At 43.6% G+C, this 21643-nt stretch overlaps 1 protein-coding gene across 21 annotated transcripts in view; it reads right to left on the bottom strand.

Annotated features, from left to right (window-relative positions):
* MUC13 (mucin 13, cell surface associated) overlaps window positions 1-21643 on the bottom strand; it is a 772367-nt gene that overhangs the window by 500898 nt on the left and 249826 nt on the right. For 14 of the 21 annotated variants that reach the window (XM_085647277.1, XM_085647279.1, XM_085647278.1 and 11 more), the window contains 2 exons: window positions 13743-13787; window positions 4124-4168 (listed from right to left, as the gene is read on the bottom strand). In XM_085647277.1, coding sequence (XP_085503403.1) covers window positions 4124-4168; window positions 13743-13787 — 90 coding nt within the window. The remainder of the gene's footprint in view (window positions 1-4123; window positions 4169-13742; window positions 13788-21643) is intronic. The other 7 variants (XM_085647282.1, XM_085647284.1, XM_085647287.1 and 4 more) reach the window with 1 other exon arrangement.

Below are 21643 nucleotides of genomic sequence, written 5' to 3'. Positions count from 1 at the left end.
GAAATCCCAAAGGTGGCAGAGTCATATTTCCCTGAATTCGCATTCCATATTTAAGTCTGATTATTTTGGTTGTAGCTATCCTTATGTCCATTTCAAATAAGTAGGAACAAAATGCAAAACAAACTTACATTGGTTTCTGAGGTTATCAAGCAGTTATTTTCTTCTGGGTGTTATTTGCACTAAATGCATTTGTTTTGTTTAGCAGGAGCACATTCAGGATGAAAAAAGGCTCATTGCAATTATTGTGCTAAACCATGTTTTGGAAAGGAACAAAACCTAGTTTGGGTAATTTCGTGGATTGTCACCCAGAAGTCCCAATGTTCTCCGTTTGGCTTGACATCCCTGTCCTACCTACATTTTATCCAGGCTGGTTAGAGCTATGTTTACTAATTTGCATATTTGTAATATTGCCTGGTTTGGTTGCATTCAGTGTTCCAGTGCTCTGAAGCATTCCTGTAAGAGTAATAGAAGCAGAATGTAAATACAGTTCCATTAAACACTAGATTTAGGGAAAACTGGGATGTCCTCCATATCACCCCGTGAGTCAGCTATTTTCACCTGATATTCACCTACTTCTGGCCAAAGTGGCCAACTTGGGTTAGTGGTTCCTGGGCATTCCTTGAAGTAGCAGACAATTGTTTTTTCTGATTTACTTTCCACTCTGCAGGTCTTAATGTCCTTACGACTGTCAGGGGCTGTATTACGCAGCGTGCCACCAGGGCACTTTGGTATTACAGAAGGGTCTTCAGAGACTTGTGCGACCCCTTCTGTACTATCGATAGCGCTGGCGCACATACAGCACCAGCGCTATCTTCAAAAGGGCGTTCACTCATTTGCATAGGGGCGTGCTACATGCAAATGAGGGAATCCCTTTGCCTCTGCCCCTCTTGAGACAAGCCCTCTGCAAGGGGTCCTATGAACCCCCCCAGACATCCCCCTGCAGGCGGGTGCAGTGGACTCACCTGCAAGAGGATCTCTAAACCCCTTTAAAAGTGCAGAAGGGTAGCTGCCTGCACTGTGAAAACACGGGTTTCACATGAATGCGCTGCCCTGAGGGCAGCCTGAGTTCGCAACTGCCTTGGGGGCAGTGCATTCATTATAATACGGTGCAATTCCCTTCATTGCGCTAGGTGCACCTTTTAAAAGGTGCACCCAGTGAAATGAAGGGAAATGCGCTGCATCTATAATGCAGCCCCAGATCTGTATTTCTTCTTTCAGCGAGGTGCCAGGCGTTGGGCCTCCAGCTCTTGAAGCTTGCAATGAGCTCACTAACTCTGGGATGCCAGCTTGAGACTCAGTATTGCTTCTTGAATATCATATTCATATCTCCTGACTCTCTAGTGAGGCAAGTTACATAAATATCGCCATCTCAGCCTCCAAAGGATGTGCAATGAATGTATTCCACTCCATCCCGCAAGTCATAATGGCACAACTCCAGATAGCCCCATATGTATCTTGGGGCGAGAAAGCAAAAGACACACAATTGATGGACGGAATGCAGAACAAATCAAAACAATCACCCCAATCAAGAGATCTGGGTTAAATCGATCATTCTTTTTCTCACCATGCCAACCCAGTTTAGACCTGGTCATATGCAAATCAGTCTTGACGCTGTGCCTCATGGGAACAGTCCAGCCCGAACTGCCAAGCCAGGTCCTCCCTGGACCGGAAACAAGCATCCTAGAACCGGTTTCGGGGTTTCACCCCTCTTCAGCCAGGATAGCTTGATTCATATGGACAGGTCTAAACTGGGGTGGCATGGTGAGCAAAAGAATGATGGATTTAACCCAGATCTCTTGACTAGGGGTGAATGTTTTGATTTGTTCTGCATTCCGTCCATCAATTGTGTGTCTTTTGCATTCTCGCCCTAAGTGCACTAGGTATGCCCAGACGTGGGGCTTGGGCTCACAGTGCGACTGGAATCAAGCTATGCTGGCTGAAGAGGGGTGAAACCCCGAAACCGGTCCTAGGATGCTTGTTTCCGGTCCAGGTAGGACCTGGCTTGGCAGTTCGGACTGGACTGTTCCCATGAGGCACAGGGTCAAGACTGATTTGCATATGGCCAGGTCTAAAATGGGGTGGCATGGTGAGCAAAAGAATGATGGATTGAACCCAGATCTCTTGACTGGGGGTGAATGTTTTGATTTGTTCTGCATTCTGTCCATCAATTGTGTGTCTTTTGCCAAATGTATCTTAGCAATGCCCACGGATCTCAATGATTTACTGAGTTAAAAACAAGAATATGTGTCATTTAATATGCACCGATTTTTAATAGTGAATATAAGATACTCCTCAAATGGGAAAGCCAGTATCCCTATAAAGACTCACGCCCAGCTGGTCACACACCCCATAACGGTCTGATATATTTCTACCGATACAATCTAGAACCTGAGAAGGTGTTACCTTTTGGTGGGAAGTTTTCCATTAGAGCAACATTAAAATTCCACAAAATTATATTCTAAACTTCTTTCAGAAGTAAAACATTAATTGTAATCTATTTTTATAAAAAACAAATAAGACTATATTACAATCATTCAGTTTTTTTCTTCAAAGAGAATTATTTCATTGCCTTGTTGGCCTTCTAAAAGAGTTAAGGGGAAATTGTATATCAGCTGTTATGTTTAGGATGAAATACTCTGTATGAGATACAGTCTTCTTGAACTATTTCTATCAACTCATGAATCTAACCTTCTTTAAGAATATGTTATATGGAAACTGACAGTGTATATCATAGTCGGCAATATAGCACGTGTATAAGTGGCACTATATCGTACAGTTTTATTTTAATACAGAAAGCTTTGATGATGCAGCCAGGCTATGAGTGAGTATATCTAATATGATCTTTTGTAGTCTTACCATGCCCTTCAGCACCAGTATTATGCCTTCTGTCACAGACTGACTGTTGGGCTCAAGGGTGCAAGTAAGAAACATACATATATAGACCAAGCAATAATTTACAATAACAGAACTAGGGCCTAGTAATATAGTGAAATACATTTTTTGTTAAATTTCATAAAATGTTCTGAAAAGTATGCAAGACATGTGTATTACACAAATCTACTTCCCTTGTAACTTGCATAAAAACTGAACAGGGGAGCAAAGCTTGTGTACCAAAGTGATTTGTGATACCAAAAGGAGACTGCTTTGAGGATAAATCCAGCAGTGGCTCGCACAGGTAAATTCTGTGGGCACTGAGGCGGGGCGGATCGGTGCAGGGTGGGGGTAGTGGAATCCGACATACAACGGGAATGTGAAAACGAATAAACCCTCCTTGCACTTGCTGCATAGTCGAAGTGTGCGAATCAGCGAGCACAAGGTAAGTAGTTTTATTTATTTATTTAGTTCGTTTTCACATTCCCTTTGCATGTTAGATTCCACTACCCCCCCCAACACGCTCCCCGCCACCTTACTGCACCACAGCATTTTACCCCTGCTGGATAAATCCTCTTTGGCCCCAGTTTAATTGTGCCGGCAAAACATTGTTTGCCTGAACCACTCACCTGCAGAAACTTTGAGAAATTCGTGAGAATTCATAGAGACTTTCTGCTTGGGGCTAAATGAAACTACTTTGCCATCACAATCTAGGAAGAAGACACCCTACTGCTTAAGGACAAGTAGTTTCAGACGGCATGTAGAGTCAGCCAAGCATCGCAGCCCATGCACAGCTGATTATGAGAACAACCTTCAGACCTGTATAGAGACTGCAGAAGACTTGAGAAAATCAAGTACCTCTTGCTGGGTCTGTTGGTAAACCTGGTCTGTACTATCTTGCTGTAGAGCAGCTACCATAGTAATGCTTCACTGGACAATTGATATAATGGGACCTGGAAAGAAGGGGAGACTTTTGAAGGTAGAGCGAGCCAGGAACATAAAGGCCCCTCAGAGAGAGATATAAAGAAAAAGTAAGAGCGATAAAGTAAAATAGGTATACAGAAAGGGAGCAAAGAGGTACATATCACAGAGAAAGGGGTAGGAGCCTAAAGGCTAGAGTGGTCCACAGATGAAGGTGAAAACAAGCACAGCGGAAAGGTCACTGGTTTAAAAGGAGACAGCCTGAGTGAACGCATTTTTAGGCATATTCTTGTCATTATAGTGAACCATGCAAGTATTTCTTATCCCTTACCTGGGGTCGGAGGTACTGTACTTGATACTGGCGAAGTTGAACTCCCTGTTGGATGAAAAAGATCATTAAATGTTTTGTACTATACGTTTAAGGTAACTCATAGGCTGCCCACAAAGAAATCCAACTAACAAAATAAACGTCATAAATCTCCGATACGGTTTCATAAAACTTATTGCAAAACCACAAAGTAGGCAAATATCAAATATTTATTAAAATGACATTTAGGCCTTCATAAAATAATTTAAACCAACTCACAACACACCATAAGATTAACAACAACCGTGAAAGGTATCAATGAGAAAAAAATCTTACATAATAACATATGTAGGATTCGAAAAACAAATACCAATTTAATTTATTGGTTTTTCTTAAGTATAAGGTGGAGATGTGAAATTGCACAAATCAATTATTAAAATTCCGGATTCATTAGATACAACTTGGAAATGCTATAAATATGTCGCTTAACGCTAATTATAAAAGAATCGCCACAGCAATGTATTTATTTTTCTTAATTTACCGAGTTTTGTATAGCCCGAACTTAACCCGAAAGTATGAGGGAGCTTGACGGAATTTGCATGACAGCAATTACATGAGTTACATTTGGAGTAAATATAAATACATAGTGACCGTATGTAAACGAAGTCTACGAAAGACATTAGGATAAGTTGACGATACATCTCTGGTCGCAAAGCCTTTGTGAAAAATAACAAGCATGTGCGGTGATATGCACCGCTCTGATTGACTGCCAACACTTCAGCCAGGAAGTGCTGGCAGCCATCTTGGGGCTCAGCTTCACCAAGTCCCCCAAACAAAACTGAAAATAAAGAAAAGGGGGCAGGTTAGGCATACCCTGACCCCCAAGCCATGGTTGTGGGGTCCTCTGGGACCCCAACAAGGCATAAATATATATATATATTTTAATTGCTGCAAAATTGGGATATTTGCGAATGCGAGGCAATTTTTGTTTTTTTAAAGCAAGCCCAGGTTCCCGATCGAACTTTAAAATAGGTGGCTTAGGTCCCATAGGCATAAGATAAATTTAGGAGGGGGGCACACGGGGCCCCTCCTAGGGATTATCGTGGAGAAGTGTGGCTCAATGGTTAGAGCGGCAGACACTGATGCAGAAGTCTGGCCTGGACCAGGGTTCAATTCCCGCCTCGGCGGCTCTTGGACTTAAATTCCCCGGACCTGTGAATTCTCGCCTCGGTGTCTATTCTAATCATGGGTCCCACTCTGCAACTCTGGGCAATAGCTTGCTTAATCTCCACAACGGCCCCCACAGCGCAAAGGATGCCTGGCTTTCACCTTGGGGTGCCCAGGAGTGGACATCTCATAGGAAAAGCCAGGAAGAGTTCCACAGCGGTATGAGTACAAGCGCCGGGATGCCTCCGGGTAGCTGCACGCTATACAAATACATCATTTTTACATTTATCAAAGCACTGGACCCCCCCCCCACAGTCCCAGGGACCACCACCTGCCCAGGGCTATTGTCACTTATGGGGGGACCTCCCAGTCTCCTGCCCATGGGACCATCACCTCCCAGGGGCTAATTTAAACAATATAGGGGGGCCTCGCGGACCCTTCCAATCCAGGCACCGCCACCTCCCCGGCACTAATTTCAGTAGTATGGAGGGGCCTTGCGGACCACCCTCCCCGGGGCATATTCATATTTGTTTTAAAAAGCAGGGGAGACCTTACAGCCTATCACCTACCTTGAGCCTGAGATCATCGGCTTCCTTGTTAAGAACATTCCTGTCCCTATATTAGAGCAAGATTGTCATAGTATGATACATGCCACTCATGCAATGTTCCATATTTGTCCACTGAGCCAAAATGATTAATTTCTTATTTACTTCATGGTGGATCTGACCATCTCTAAAGGGTCACCCCCAAACATTGTGCCTTTACCACTCCTACTTTGCTGAATTTGTTTTTTTACTTTAAGAGAGCTGTGCACTTAAACACTGATGACAAGTACTAAAGTGCTACTGCTCTCCCCCTAAAATTTAGTAAAATTGGCCTGCACACCATTGACACATTTATTTTACCTGTAGGTCTCTAGTATATAGTACTGCATGTACCCAGGGCCTGTAAAATCCTACTAGTGGGTCTGCAGCACTAACTGAGTCGCCAATTAACTTGGTACTTCAATACTTGTCTCAGGCTTGCCACTGCAGCGTGCAGTGCAGTTCTAAACTCTGTTTTTGACTTTGCAAAATAGACTTTTTGCCAGGCTTAAGCCTTCCTTTTTTAATACACATATGTCATTCCTAAGGTATGCATGAAAGCTCATAGGGCAGGCTGCCCTGTGATTAAAACGTAGGGCATGTTGGTTGACATTTTTCATGTCCTTATGGTGAAAAACTCCTGAATTCGTTTTTCACTACTGTAAGACCACCTCTCCTATTGACTTACATTGGGTTGCTTTATTGCATTTTATAAGTGCTAACTTTGATTGAGAGCAGGTAGAAATGTCATGTTTAGACAAAAATGAATTTGAATTTCAAATTATCTTCAATGGTACAGTTGGATTTCAAGCCACAATTCTGAAAAATGTCACTTTTAGAAAGTTTGCATTGTCTTGCCCTAACCACTTGTATCTTCGGCCAGTGTCCTGGCTCACACGATTGTGAATGGTTCTGCTGTTAGACTTTGTGTATTCCTTCCAGACAGTGACAAAATTGGGACTAGATGTGAGCAGGATGGGCCATTCTGCCAGGGTGTCTGGGGCAGAGCTGTTCACTGCCCTTCTTGCACTTTAAAGGGACCTGCCTTCAGCATACAAAAAATAACCTGACACTAATAGTTTGTCATCACAGACTTCTTGAAGTCTTGAAGTGGAAGGAAAGAAAATTAAATACCAGATGTGGAGGTAGTAAATGGAAGCCCCCTACCCACTTTAAAGGCTGATGCCAGGTATAAATATTAGACCCTCAGAACACGTCCTCAGTACCCTCTTGGACCTGTGGACATTACAGAAAAAGGACTGCCTTGTTCCCAAGAGGACTGCCCTGCTGCCTGAGGCCTACCTTGTCCCCCAGTGGTCTACCCTCCTGCTTAAGGCCTGCCCTGCTCTCTGAGAAGGAAGACCGTACCTGCTCCCTTAATTGTAAGCTTACCTGAGTGACTCCTGTTCTGAGCTAAAGGGACACAACAAGCTCCAGAGGCCTCCCAGTAGCTGCTGCACAGCTGAACTGCTGCACTTTACCTGCCGGGACCTCCAAGTGGACCTCCCTGAACCCTGATGGTGTCTGCTACAGTGAGTGCCTGATCTCCAAGAGGTGCCTTCCTAAGTTATGTACCCATGGCTCGCAGCAGACTTCCCTCCTCTTCATGAAAAGGGGAAATCCTAAAGTGTTGGGCTCTTGGCAATCGCAATCTTGCCCCTTCGTGTCAAAAATCTGATGCCCAGGACAACCACCAATGTGAAGCTCCAGTGAACTTGACTCTTAGTGCTACACCAATAACAGACCATGATGACTATCATTGGAAGGTCCAGCAATAACCGTCCGCGACACCTTCACACAACAGCGATGAACATCTACGATGCCAGGCCTGCTCTGCGTGCTATATGGATGACCAAATACAGCGCTTTCCCTGCTCCTCATGGCCTTCTCCACCGCAAACAGAACAATTTGCGCCAGACTTTGAGAAGGTAATTTTTTCAGTGGGACTATCCTGGTCCCTGTATTCAGCCCATGCTCCATTGCAGTCAGCCTGAACTTGTGACTTTCCACCGGTCTAGCACAACTAGATGACCGTGATTGGCACTTGTGCCTTTATGCACTATACCTACCTAATTCCTTGAAATGTAATATCTCTGGTTCTTCTGATAGGATCTTTGTAGTTCTGGTATAATTTTGTTCATTAAAATGTACTCTATTTTTCTAAATTAGTTTGAGAATTTTTCTTGTGTTTTGCTTTCACTTTGTTACTGTTTGTGTACTTTGTACATTCCCTCTAAGTTAAGCCTGACTGCTTTTGTGCTAAGCTATCAGAGGGGAGCCAGTTGTCTCAGGCCTTCAACAGGTCGACATGTCTTTTGTCCCTGGCTGATGTGCGCTCTGAAGCGCCCTCCTGCTCCCTGAATTTCTTCCATGTCAGACAAATCTCTTAGAGATGCAGCCTCCTCTTAAGGCACTATTACTTTCCACTAGGTCTGGGTACACTGGGAAGTGGCCTTGCCAGACTTTCTGCCCCTCCGCTTGCCACTAGAGCCTTGAGCCGTGGTTCCAGGCTCCAAGGTACCTTGGTGTTATCTTAAGGACTTATGTCCTCTTGCTGGGACACAAACACACTCAGTGAGACCAAGCATTGCTGCATGAGTCCTTCTCTCCATCTCTGCCCAGGTAGATGTTTTGAGGTCACTGCCCAGCAGACGCTCTACTGGGATGAGAGGGGACACAGGTATTTTCTATAGACTTGTAACCCCTCCTCATTCAAAGTCTACCATTACTATTGGTGTGATTTTATAACATTGTCAGAGCTTACTATCTGGTGCACCTCATCTGGTATGGTCTGTCACGGGGAAGCAAGCTGACCCATAACCATGGTGATGCTGGCACCTGTATTCCTCTGGAGCTGGACTTTAATCCCATTGATTCCTGGCCACTGCCTGTATTTTTCCATACTGTCAGGCCAGTGGGCCATTGGTTCACTTTTCATCTCACATATGAAGACTAAGGAGGTCTAAGTGTACCCCTTACAGCTTCCAGGGACAGCCTCCAACCCCACAGTGCCTTTGGGAGGGTCACCGGTGGGTGACGTTTTGGTGCACACAGATTCTCTCTTCTTGTGCCCTAACTATTTACAGTCGTAGCCCACCACTAGCCTTTGTAACATCAAAATTCTTTCCCAGGTACCCTCTCCCCTTTGAATGGGATGTGGCTCTGGGCTCCCCCTGGGCATCTTTAGGGGATTCCTTGGGAGTTTCTGACTTTTTACTTTTGACGCCGTCTTTCCCCTGAAGGGGGACTGCCATCCTTTCTTGTGATCACCACCTTGGGACTTTTTGGGCATCCTATTGTGTACCCAATTAATATCTCTTTTCACGAGCTCTCTAGGACTACATCATTAATAATCCATCAGATACTTGAGTAACTTCTCTGAGCTACAATTTGTAGGTATGTGGTCTTTTATAACTAAAGTGTAGAGCGCCTCTTAGGTATCTGCCTGGCTACCCTTTATCCAGCCTTCCTGTAACTTCACAGAAGCATCCACAAAGTCCATTCATATATGAATTGTACCCTTGAGTATATTTCTAACATTCTGTCTTTACTCTTCAGAGATTAGACCAAACAGCTCAATGAGTGCCTCCTTCATATGTGAATATGACTGCCAAATCATCTTCCAGTGTCAGCAGCTTAACCCACCCCACTAATGGAACTAGTTCCCACAATAAGGATCCCCTCTGATGGCCACCCACCATTATCATCCTGAGATCCCTTGCATAATATGATACTATTTGGGCATATCATTTCCCTCTAAATACTTTGTAATAGTGACCTTGGGTGACCTGGGATCATAGGTACCCCCTACCTTCTTTATTGGACCGCCTTCTGAGAATTGGAGCAAAGGGGCTGGCCCTTAAGTGGTTTACTTTTTAGGCAATAGAGAACAGGAAGGATGGTTAACTCCTTTTTTGCTTTTGCTCCACCCTTAGCCTCACTTTGTTCAATATCTATCTTACCCTTCTCGCCTCTTTGGTTAAGTCATTTCGCGCCAAGATCATATCATATGCAGATGATACCCAAATTATCTGCTCCTTTGCGGCTTGTGAAAATCTTGTCTTTGAATCATCGGTCATTTTAGCGAGAACATCTGTGGAACTGCAGCGAGAATTGGATAGATACTGTGAATTCATGTTAAGTTTGAACTTGTTTTTAAATGTTAAAAAAACTTTTACTATGCATGCGGGGAGGAAAAACATGAAACCTAAAAGACTATTTGTGAAAGGGGAAGCCCTGGAAAGAACACCCACTTACCAATACCTGGGAATTGTCATTGACGATAAATTTAAGTGGAAAGCGGCAATTTCGGCGAGAAAACTATCATTTCTAAAAACAACAGCGGCCTTGAGAACATTTGTCCAAAAACTGGGCCACAAGCCACCTCTAGAAACCTTAAAAATCTACAAGGCAAAATGTGTCAGTACTGCTATCTATGGGGCAGGGATATGGGGCTACGCAAACGTGACTGAATTACAAAAAATAGAAAATGCCTTTTTAAGATTCTTATTGGGGCTGCCGAAAAATTCTTCAACATACGCCTGTCACGAAGAGCTGGGCATAGACCACCTAGAGGACATTATAAGAACACAACCTATAATGCTCTGGAGAAGAATTTGGGTCACTGAACAATGCAATTTAACCAGACTCATCATTCAAGACATTCAGACGCTGGAGCACTACGGGCGGATGAAATGGACAGCCTATGTAAAAGCCTTTCTTACAGATATGGGACACAGTCATTATTTTACAGATCCATCATCTTTATACAGTATTTCCAAAAAAGATCTGAGGAAAGCATGTCTATCACACCTGCACCAAACACGTCTGCTAAAAGAAATCCATAAATCCTCTGTACAACAAAGTCTATTAGTCCAAACAGTATCATCCATTGAACCTTATTTGCTGTATAACATGACCCAATTTGAAAAACTACTTCTGACACGCTTCAGGTTCAACATGTTCCACTTAATGGTCTGCTTTCCCACACAAAATGATTGGTCATCAAAAATGTCATTGTGCCCTTGTGACTCCCAATCAAAGCAGTCGACAATACATACAGTCTTATTTTGTACATTTTTTGAGGCACCCCGCAGACAATGGCTATTGCCCATATTTAAATATTGGGGTCTACGCCAATGTCGCCCAGCCTACCTGGCGTTACAATATCTGGAAAATGAATTGATAGCAAAAGCAACTGTACGTTTTTTGAAATTTTGCATACGCCATAGGTCTAATCTCTGAAAATCAAATGTATGAAGAGACTACAAGGGTTGGTAGTAAGAGTCTAACCTCTTCTTTTAATGATTTTACAAAATGCATTTTAAACTCATGATTTTTTAACAGTCTTTTTAAATTGAACTAATGTATGAAATGTATTTCTATGAACTTTTATGGTCTTCTTCGCAAAACCGAATAAAGTGATTTTTTGATTTTGATTTGAATCATTCAATTCTTGCCTAACTGCTAAGCTTGACTGGATGCATCAGAAACAGCTGATGTATAACACTGATAGGACAGAAATACTCTTTTTTGGCACCCCGGTTCCTACCAACAGGTTGGCATGCTGGCCAAATGCAGCCCCTCCGCCAGCTTCTTGTACAGAGGTGGCCAAGAACTTAGGAGTTAAGTTTGCTAATCGATTCACTTTTCAATCTCAAATCAGCTCGGTGGTTGGAATGTGTTTTGAGTTTCTATGGGCATTTAAAAAGTGTCAATTTTTTCTGTCTCTTCCTGCAAGGAAAACTGTTATCCAGGCTCTCATTACCTCCCGCTTAGATTATGACAACACATTATATCTTGGACTTACGGACTACGCCATTCATAAGCTTCAGGTGGTACAGAATACTGCGGCACGACTTTTATTGAATATTCCTGGGAATGCCAGGATTTTATAAGCACTTTCATTCTTTGCACTGGCTCCTTGTAAGGAAGAGAATCCTGTTCAAAATACTGCGGCTGACTTTTCTCACTCTACAGAACACTAGTCCAAGTTACTTGGCTTGTCGAGTCCATTTCTACAGCCCCACTAAGAATCTCCGGTCCTCAAATCAGGCCTTGGCGAGTGAAGAGGGTAATGACTGATGGGCGCTCATTTTTCATTCTAGGTCCATCTGAATGGAATAAACTCCCCCTGCACTTGAGGCAAGAGAGTTCGGAGCTTACTTTCTTCTAAAAGAGTAAGGGGGAAATTGTATATCAGCTGTGATATTCAGAATGAAATACTCTGTATGGGATATAGGGCCACATGCATCAACCTAAAAAACGGTCGCAAATGGGCAGATTCACTGAATCTGCCCCTTTGCAACCTTTATTTTACCATTTGGGATGCATCATCCCAAATGCAAAAAACGCTTTTTAAGTAATCGCAAAAATTGCGATTTCTTAAATTGCAGTTGCATTTAAGGAATCACAAATTGCGATTCCTTAAATGCAATGCATTAACTTAAAAAATGTGCGATATTGCAAATTACCGTCAATCTCAAATTGATGGTAATTTGCGATTTCTTTGAAAAATGCACTTTTACACACACACATGCCCTTGGGGCATGTGTGTGCGCAACATGTGGTAAAATGGAAATTTCAGGGGTGCAACAGGGTGTCCTTTTGGCACCCTTGAAATTGCTTGCGCACCTATTGGGTACTCGCAAATTGCGCATGCAATTCCCATTCATTCCTATGAGCCTATAGGCCCATAGGAATGAATGGGAAGCCATTCCTTAATTGCGACTCGCAATTTGCGACTCGCAATTAAGGAATGTGTTGGATTCGCAATTTTTGTTTTGCAATTCCTACATACATAGGCAATTGCAATTCTATAATTGCTATTCCTTAAAAATCTCAATTATAGAATCGCAATTGCCTATTTTGATGCATGTGCACCTATATCTAATATGATCTTTAGTAGTCTTACCATGCCCTTCATCACCAGTACTATGCCCTCTGCCACAGACTCACTGTTGGGCTCAAGGGTGCAAATACGAAACATACATATAGACCAAGCATTCACTTACAATAGCAGCACTAGGACCTTGCAAACTTGTGCAATACATTTTTTTGCTAAATTTCATAACACTTTCTGAAAAGTTTGCAAAATATATGTATTGCACGAAATGTACTTCCCTGGAAACTTGCATGAAAACTGAACAGGAGGGCATAGCGCGTGTACCAAAGTGAAGTATGATACCAAAAGGAGACTGCTTTGAGGATAAACCATATTTTGGCCCCAGTTTTATAGTTCCTGTAGGACATTTTCTGCCTGAACCACTCACCTGCATGAACTGTGAAATTTGTGAGATTTCGTTTTTCGTAATACATTTTTGCTTGAGGCTAAATGGAACTACTTCGCCATCACAATCTAGGAAGAAGACACCCTACTGCTTAAGGACAAGTAGTATCAGACGGCATGTAGAGTCAGCCAAGCATCGCTGCCCATGCACAGCTGATTATGAGAACAACCTTCAGACCTGTATAGAGACTGCAGAGGACTTGAGAAAATCTAGTTCCTCTTGACGGGTCTGTTGGTAAACCTGGTCTGTGCTGTAAGTGCAGCTACCATAGTAATGCTGTACTGGACAATTGATCTAATGGGGCCTGAAATGAAGAGGAGACTTTTGAAGGTATAGGAAGCCAGAAACATAAAGGCACCTCAGAGAAAGATATAAAGAAAAAGTAAGAGCGATAAAGTAAAATAGGTATACAGAAAGGGAGCAAAGAGGTACATCTCACAGATTAAGGGGTAGGAGCCTAAAGGCTAGAGTGGTCCGCAGATGAAGGTGAAAACAAGCACAGCGGAGAGGTCACTGGTTTGAAAGCAGACAGCCTGAGTGAACGCATTTTTAGGCATATTCTTGTCATTATAGTGAACCATGCAAGTATTTCTTATCCCTTACCTGGGGTCGGAGGTTCTGTACGTGATTCTTGCGAAGGTGAACTCCCTGTTGAATGAAAAAGACCATCAAATGTTTTGTACTATACGTTTAAGGTAACTCATAGGCTGCCCACAAAGAAATCCAACTAACAAAATAAACGTCATAAATCTCCGAAACGGTTTCATAAAACTTATTGCAAAACCACAAAGTAGGCAAATATCAAATATTTATTAAAATGACATTTAGGCCTTCATAAAATAATTTAAACCAACTCACAACACACCACAAGATTAACAACAACCGTGAAAGGTATCAATGATAAAAAAATCTTACATAATAACATATGTAGGGTTCGAAAAACAAATACCAATTTAATTTATTGGTTTTTCTTAAGTATAAGGTGGAGATGTGAAATTGCACAAATCAATTATTAAAATTCCGGATTCATTAGATACAACTTGGAAATGCTATAAATATGTCGCTTAACGCTAATTATAAAAGAATCGCCACAGCAATGTATTTATTTTTCTTAATTTACCAAGTTTTGTATAGCCCGAACTTAACCCGAAAGTATGAGGGAGCTTGACGGAATTTGCATGACAGCAATTACATGAGTTACATTTGGAGTAAATATAAATACATAGTGACCGTATGTAAACGAAGTCTACGAAAGACATTAGGATAAGTTGACGATACATCTCTGGTCGCAAAGCCTTTGTGAAAAATAACAAGCATGTGCGGTGATATGCACCGCTCTGATTGACTGCCAACACTTCAGCCAGGAAGTGCTGGCAGCCATCTTGGGGCTCAGCTTCACCAAGTCCCCCAAACAAAACTGAAAATAAAGAAAAGGGGGCAGGTTAGGCATACCCTGACCCCCAAGCCATGGTTGTGGGGTCCCCTGGGACCCCCACAAGGCATAAATATATATATATATTTTAATTGCTGCAAAATTGGGATATTTGCGAATGCGAGGCAATTTTTGTTTTTTTAAAGCAAGCCCAGGCTCCCGCTCGAACTTTAAAATAGGTGGCTTAGGTCCCATAGGCATAAGATAAATTTAGGAGGGGGGCACACGGGGCCCCCTCCTAGGGATTATCGTGGAGAAGTGTGGCTCAATGGTTAGAGCGGCAGACCCTGATGCAGAAGTCTGGCCTGGACCAGGGTTCAATTCCCGCCTCGGCGGCTCTTGGACTTAAATTCCCCGGACCTGTGAATTCTCGCCTCGGTGTCTATTCTAATCATGGGTCCCACTCTGCAACTCTGGGCAATAGCTTGCTTAATCTCCACAACGGCCCCCACAGCGCAAAGGATGCCTGGCTTTCACCTTGGGGTGCCCAGGAGTGGACATCTCATAGGAAAAGCCAGGAAGAGTTCCACAGCGGTATGAGTACAAGCGCCGGGATGCCTCCGGGTAGCTGCACGCTATACAAATACATCATTTTTACATTTATCAAAGCACTGGACCCCCCCCCCCCCACAGTCCCAGGGACCACCACCTGCCCAGGGCTATTGTCACTTATGGGGGGACCTCCCAGTCTCCTGCCCATGGGACCATCACCTCCCAGGGGCTAATTTAAACAATATAGGGGGGCCTCGCGGACCCTTCCAATCCAGGCACCGCCACCTCCCCGGCACTAATTTCAGTAGTATGGAGGGGCCTTGCGGACCACCCTCCCCGGGGCATATTCATATTTGTTTTAAAAAGCAGGGGAGACCTTACAGCCTATCACCTACCTTGAGCCTGAGATCATCGGCTTCCTTGTTAAGAACATTCCCGTCCCTATATTAGAGCAAGATTGTCATAGTATGATACATGCCACTCATGCAATGTTCCATATTTGTCCACTGAGCCAAAATGATTAATTTCTTATTTACTTCATGGTGGATCTGACCATCTCTAAAGGGTCACCCCCAAACATTGTGCCTTTACCACTCCTACTTTGCTGAATTTGTTTTTTTACTTTAAGAGAGCTGTGCACTTAAACACTGATGACAAGTACTAAAGTGCTACTGCTCTCCCCCTAAAATTTAGTAAAATTGGCCTGCACACCATTGACACATTTATTTTACCTGTAGGTCTCTAGTATATAGTACTGCATGTACCCAGGGCCTGTAAAATCCTACTAGTGGGTCTGCAGCACTAACTGAGTCGCCAATTAACTTGGTACTTCAATACTTGTCTCAGGCTTGCCACTGCAGCGTGCAGTGCAGTTCTAAACTCTGTTTTTGACTTTGCAAAATAGACTTTTTGCCAGGCTTAAGCCTTCCTTTTTAATACACATATGTCATTCCTAAGGTATGCATGAAAGCTCATAGGGCAGGCTGCCCTGTGATTAAAACGTAGGGCATGTTGGTTGACATTTTTCATGTCCTTATGGTGAAAAACTCCTGAATTCGTTTTTCACTACTGTAAGACCACCTCTCCTATTGACTTACATTGGGTTGCTTTATTGCATTTTATAAGTGCTAACTTTGATTGAGAGCAGGTAGAAATGTCATGTTTAGACAAAAATGAATTTGAATTTCAAATTATCTTCAATGGTACAGTTGGATTTCAAGCCACAATTCTGAAAAATGTCACTTTTAGAAAGTTTGCATTGTCTTGCCCTAACCACTTGTATCTTCGGCCAGTGTCCTGGCTCACACGATTGTGAATGGTTCTGCTGTTAAGACTTTGTGTATTCCTTCCAGACAGTGACACAATTGGGACTAGATGTGAGCAGGATGGGCCATTCTGCCAGGGTGTCTGGGGCAGAGCTGTTCACTGCCCTTCTTGCACTTTAAAGGGACCTGCCTTCAGCATACAAAAAATAACCTGACACTAATAGTTTGTCATCACAGACTTCTTGAAGTCTTGAAGTGGAAGGAAAGAAAATTAAATACCAGATGTGGAGGTAGTAAATGGAAGCCCCCTACCCACTTTAAAGGCTGATGCCAGGTATAAATATTAGACCCTCAGAACACGTCCTCAGTACCCTCTTGGACCTGTGGTCATTACAGAAAAAGGACTGCCTTGTTCCCAAGAGGACTGCCCTGCTGCCTGAGGCCTACCTTGTCCCCCAGTGGTCTACCCTCCTGCTTAAGGCCTGCCCTGCTCTCTGAGAAGGAAGACCGTACCTGCTCCCTTAATTGTAAGCTTACCTGAGTGACTCCTGTTCTGAGCTAAAGGGACACAACAAGCTCCAGAGGCCTCCCAGTAGCTGCTGCACAGCTGAACTGCTGCACTTTACCTGCCGGGACCTCCAAGTGGACCTCCCTGAACCCTGATGGTGTCTGCTACAGTGAGTGCCTGATCTCCAAGAGGTGCCTTCCTAAGTTATGTACCCATGGCTCGCAGCAGACTTCCCTCCTCTTCATGAAAAGGGGAAATCCTAAAGTGTTGGGCTCTTGGCAATCGCAATCTTGCCCCTTCGTGTCAAAAATCTGATGCCCAGGACAACCACCAATGTGAAGCTCCAGTGAACTTGACTCTTAGTGCTACACCAATAACAGACCATGATGACTATCATTGGAAGGTCCAGCAATAACCGTCCGCGACACCTTCACACAACAGCGATGAACATCTACGATGCCAGGCCTGCTCTGCGTGCTATATGGATGACCAAATACAGCGCTTTCCCTGCTCCTCATGGCCTTCTCCACCGCAAACAGAACAATTTGCGCCAGACTTTGAGAAGGTAATTTTTTCAGTGGGACTATCCTGGTCCCTGTATTCAGCCCATGCTCCATTGCAGTCAGCCTGAACTTGTGACTTTCCACCGGTCTAGCACAACTAGATGACCGTGATTGGCACTTGTGCCTTTATGCACTATACCTACCTAATTCCTTGAAATGTAATATCTCTGGTTCTTCTGATAGGATCTTTGTAGTTCTGGTATAATTTTGTTCATTAAAATGTACTCTATTTTTCTAAATTAGTTTGAGAATTTTTCTTGTGTTTTGCTTTCACTTTGTTACTGTTTGTGTACTTTGTACATTCCCTCTAAGTTAAGCCTGACTGCTTTTGTGCTAAGCTATCAGAGGGGAGCCAGTTGTCTCAGGCCTTCAACAGGTCGACATGTCTTTTGTCCCTGGCTGATGTGCGCTCTGAAGCGCCCTCCTGCTCCCTGAATTTCTTCCATGTCAGACAAATCTCTTAGAGATGCAGCCTCCTCTTAAGGCACTATTACTTTCCACTAGGTCTGGGTACACTGGGAAGTGGCCTTGCCAGACTTTCTGCCCCTCCGCTTGCCACTAGAGCCTTGAGCCGTGGTTCCAGGCTCCAAGGTACCTTGGTGTTATCTTAAGGACTTATGTCCTCTTGCTGGGACACAAACACACTCAGTGAGACCAAGCATTGCTGCATGAGTCCTTCTCTCCATCTCTGCCCAGGTAGATGTTTTGAGGTCACTGCCCAGCAGACGCTCTACTGGGATGAGAGGGGACACAGGTATTTTCTATAGACTTGTAACCCCTCCTCATTCAAAGTCTACCATTACAATTGGTGTGATTTTATAACATTGTCAGAGCTTACTATCTGGTGCACCTCATCTGGTATGGTCTGTCACGGGGAAGCAAGCTGACCCATAACCATGGTGATGCTGGCACCTGTATTCCTCTGGAGCTGGACTTTAATCCCATTGATTCCTGGCCACTGCCTGTATTTTTCCATACTGTCAGGCCAGTGGGCCATTGGTTCACTTTTCATCTCACATATGAAGACTAAGGAGGTCTAAGTGTACCCCTTACAGCTTCCAGGGACAGCCTCCAACCCCACAGTGCCTTTGGGAGGGTCACCGGTGGGTGACGTTTTGGTGCACACAGATTCTCTCTTCTTGTGCCCTAACTATTTACAGTCGTAGCCCACCACTAGCCTTTGTAACATCAAAATTCTTTCCCAGGTACCCTCTCCCCTTTGAATGGGATGTGGCTCTGGGCTCCCCCTGGGCATCTTTAGGGGATTCCTTGGGAGTTTCTGACTTTTTACTTTTGACCCCGTCTTTCCCCTGAAGGGGGACTGCCATCCTTTCTTGTGATCACCACCTTGGGACTTTTTGGGCATCCTATTGTGTACCCAATTAATATCTCTTTTCACGAGCTCTCTAGGACTACATCATTAATAATCCATCAGATACTTGAGTAACTTCTCTGAGCTACAATTTGTAGGTATGTGGTCTTTTATAACTAAAGTGTAGAGCGCCTCTTAGGTATCTGCCTGGCTACCTTTTATCCAGCCTTCCTGTAACTTCACAGAAGCATCCACAAAGTCCATTCATATATGAATTGTACCCTTGAGTATATTTCTAACATTCTGTCTTTACTCTTCAGAGATTAGACCAAACAGCTCAATGAGTGCCTCCTTCATATGTGAATATGACTGCCAAATCATCTTCCAGTGTCAGCAGCTTAACCCACCCCACTAATGGAACTAGTTCCCACAATAAGGATCCCCTCTGATGGCCACCCACCATTATCATCCTGAGATCCCTTGCATAATATGATACTATTTGGGCATATCATTTCCCTCTAAATACTTTGTAATAGTGACCTTGGGTGACCTGGGATCATAGGTACCCCCTACCTTCTTTATTGGACCGCCTTCTGAGAATTGGAGTAAAGGGGCTGGCCCTTAAGTGGTTTACTTTTTAGGCAATAGAGAACAGGAAGGATGGTTAACTCCTTTTTTGCTTTTGCTCCACCCTTAGCCTCACTTTGTTCAATATCTATCTTACCCTTCTCGCCTCTTTGGTTAAGTCATTTCGCGCCAAGATCATATCATATGCAGATGATACCCAAATTATCTGCTCCTTTGCGGCTTGTGAAAATCTTGTCTTTGAATCATTCAATTCTTGCCTAACTGCTAAGCTTGACTGGATGCATCAGAAACAGCTGATGTATAACACTGATAGGACAGAAATACTCTTTTTTGGCACCCCGGTTCCTACCAACAGGTTGGCATGCTGGCCAAATGCAGCCCCTCCGCCAGCTTCTTGTACAGAGGTGGCCAAGAACTTAGGAGTTAAGTTTGCTAATCGATTCACTTTTCAATCTCAAATCAGCTCGGTGGTTGGAATGTGTTTTGAGTTTCTATGGGCATTTAAAAAGTGTCAATTTTTTCTGTCTCTTCCTGCAAGGAAAACTGTTATCCAGGCTCTCATTACCTCCCGCTTAGATTATGACAACACATTATATCTTGGACTTACGGACTACGCCATTCATAAGCTTCAGGTGGTACAGAATACTGCGGCACGACTTTTATTGAATATTCCTGGGAATGCCAGGATTTTATAAGCACTTTCATTCTTTGCACTGGCTCCTTGTAAGGAAGAGAATCCTGTTCAAAATACTGCGGCTGACTTTTCTCACTCTACAGAACACTAGTCCAAGTTACTTGGCTTGTCGAGTCCATTTCTACAGCCCCACTAAGAATCTCCGGTCCTCAAATCAGGCCTTGGCGAGTGAAGAGGGTAATGACTGATGGGCGCTCATTTTTCATTCTAGGTCCATCTGAATGGAATAAACTCCCCCTGCACTTGAGGCAAGAGAGTTCGGAGCTTACTTTCTTCTAAAAGAGTAAGGGGGAAATTGTATATCAGCTGTGATATTCAGAATGAAATACTCTGTATGGGATATAGGGCCACATGCATCAACCTAAAAAACGGTCGCAAATGGGCAGATTCACTGAATCTGCCCCTTTGCGACCTTTATTTTACCATTTGGGATGCATCATCCCAAATGCAAAAAACGCTTTTTAAGTAATCGCAAAAATTGCGATTTCTTAAATTGCAGTTGCATTTAAGGAATCACAAATTGCGATTCCTTAAATGCAATGCATTAACTTAAAAAATGTGCGATATTGCAAATTACCGTCAATCTCAAATTGATGGTAATTTGCGATTTCTTTGAAAAATGCACTTTTACACACACACATGCCCTTGGGGCATGTGTGTGCGCAACATGTGGTAAAATGGAAATTTCAGGGGTGCAACAGGGTGTCCTTTTGGCACCCTTGAAATTGCTTGCGCACCTATTGGGTACTCGCAAATTGCGCATGCAATTCCCATTCATTCCTATGAGCCTATAGGCCCATAGGAATGAATGGGAAGCCATTCCTTAATTGCGACTCGCAATTTGCGACTCGCAATTAAGGAATGTGTTGGATTCGCAATTTTTGTTTTGCAATTCCTACATACATAGGCAATTGCAATTCTATAATTGCTATTCCTTAAAAATCTCAATTATAGAATCGCAATTGCCTATTTTGATTAGGCCTGGGCAAAAATTTCGTTCCGTTCGCGGAAATTGCGATAATTTGACATTTTTGCGTTCCGCGGAGAGCGCGAAAATGTCAAAAATTCCGGTTTCCGCAGCTTGGCGATAATTTGTTTCTTGCTCGCGCTGTAAAATGATACATTCTCGCGCGCGCGCGATCGCCTTACCTGAATCCCTGCGTTCGCCGACAAGTTTTCTTGATCCGGTCGCGTTCTCCATGAGATGTTGTATTGTTTTTAGCCATTTGCGCTGTCTCGCGACAGTTCACGCCCGCAGTGACGTCATGCGTCGCGCGATCACGTCTTTCTTCTCGCGATCATGCACCGCGAGAACAACTCAAAACAAGATGGCCGCGCCCGCAAGCAACCACATGGGTAAGTTGGCGACCCGCAACCATGCAGAAAATCTCGCGAACATGCCGGAAAAAAACTTCCGCATCTTCGCGATATTTCTGCTTGTTTGCGATAATTTTAAACATTCTCGCGATAATTTGCGAAGGTTAATTCCGCAAATTCCGCCCACCCCTAATTTTGATGCATGTGCACCGATATCAAATATGATCTTTAGTAGTCTTACCATGCCCTTCATCACCAGTACTATGCCCTCTGCCACAGACTCACTGTTGGGCTCAAGGGTGCAAATACGAAACATACATATAGACCAAGCAT

The sequence above is a fragment of the Triturus cristatus genome, chromosome 3_2, assembly GCF_964204655.1.
Source record: "Triturus cristatus chromosome 3_2, aTriCri1.1, whole genome shotgun sequence".
In the NCBI taxonomy this organism is placed as follows: Eukaryota; Metazoa; Chordata; class Amphibia; order Caudata; family Salamandridae; genus Triturus; species Triturus cristatus.
Note: the sequence above shows the minus strand (reverse complement) of the source record. Positions and strands in the feature narration are given on the sequence as shown.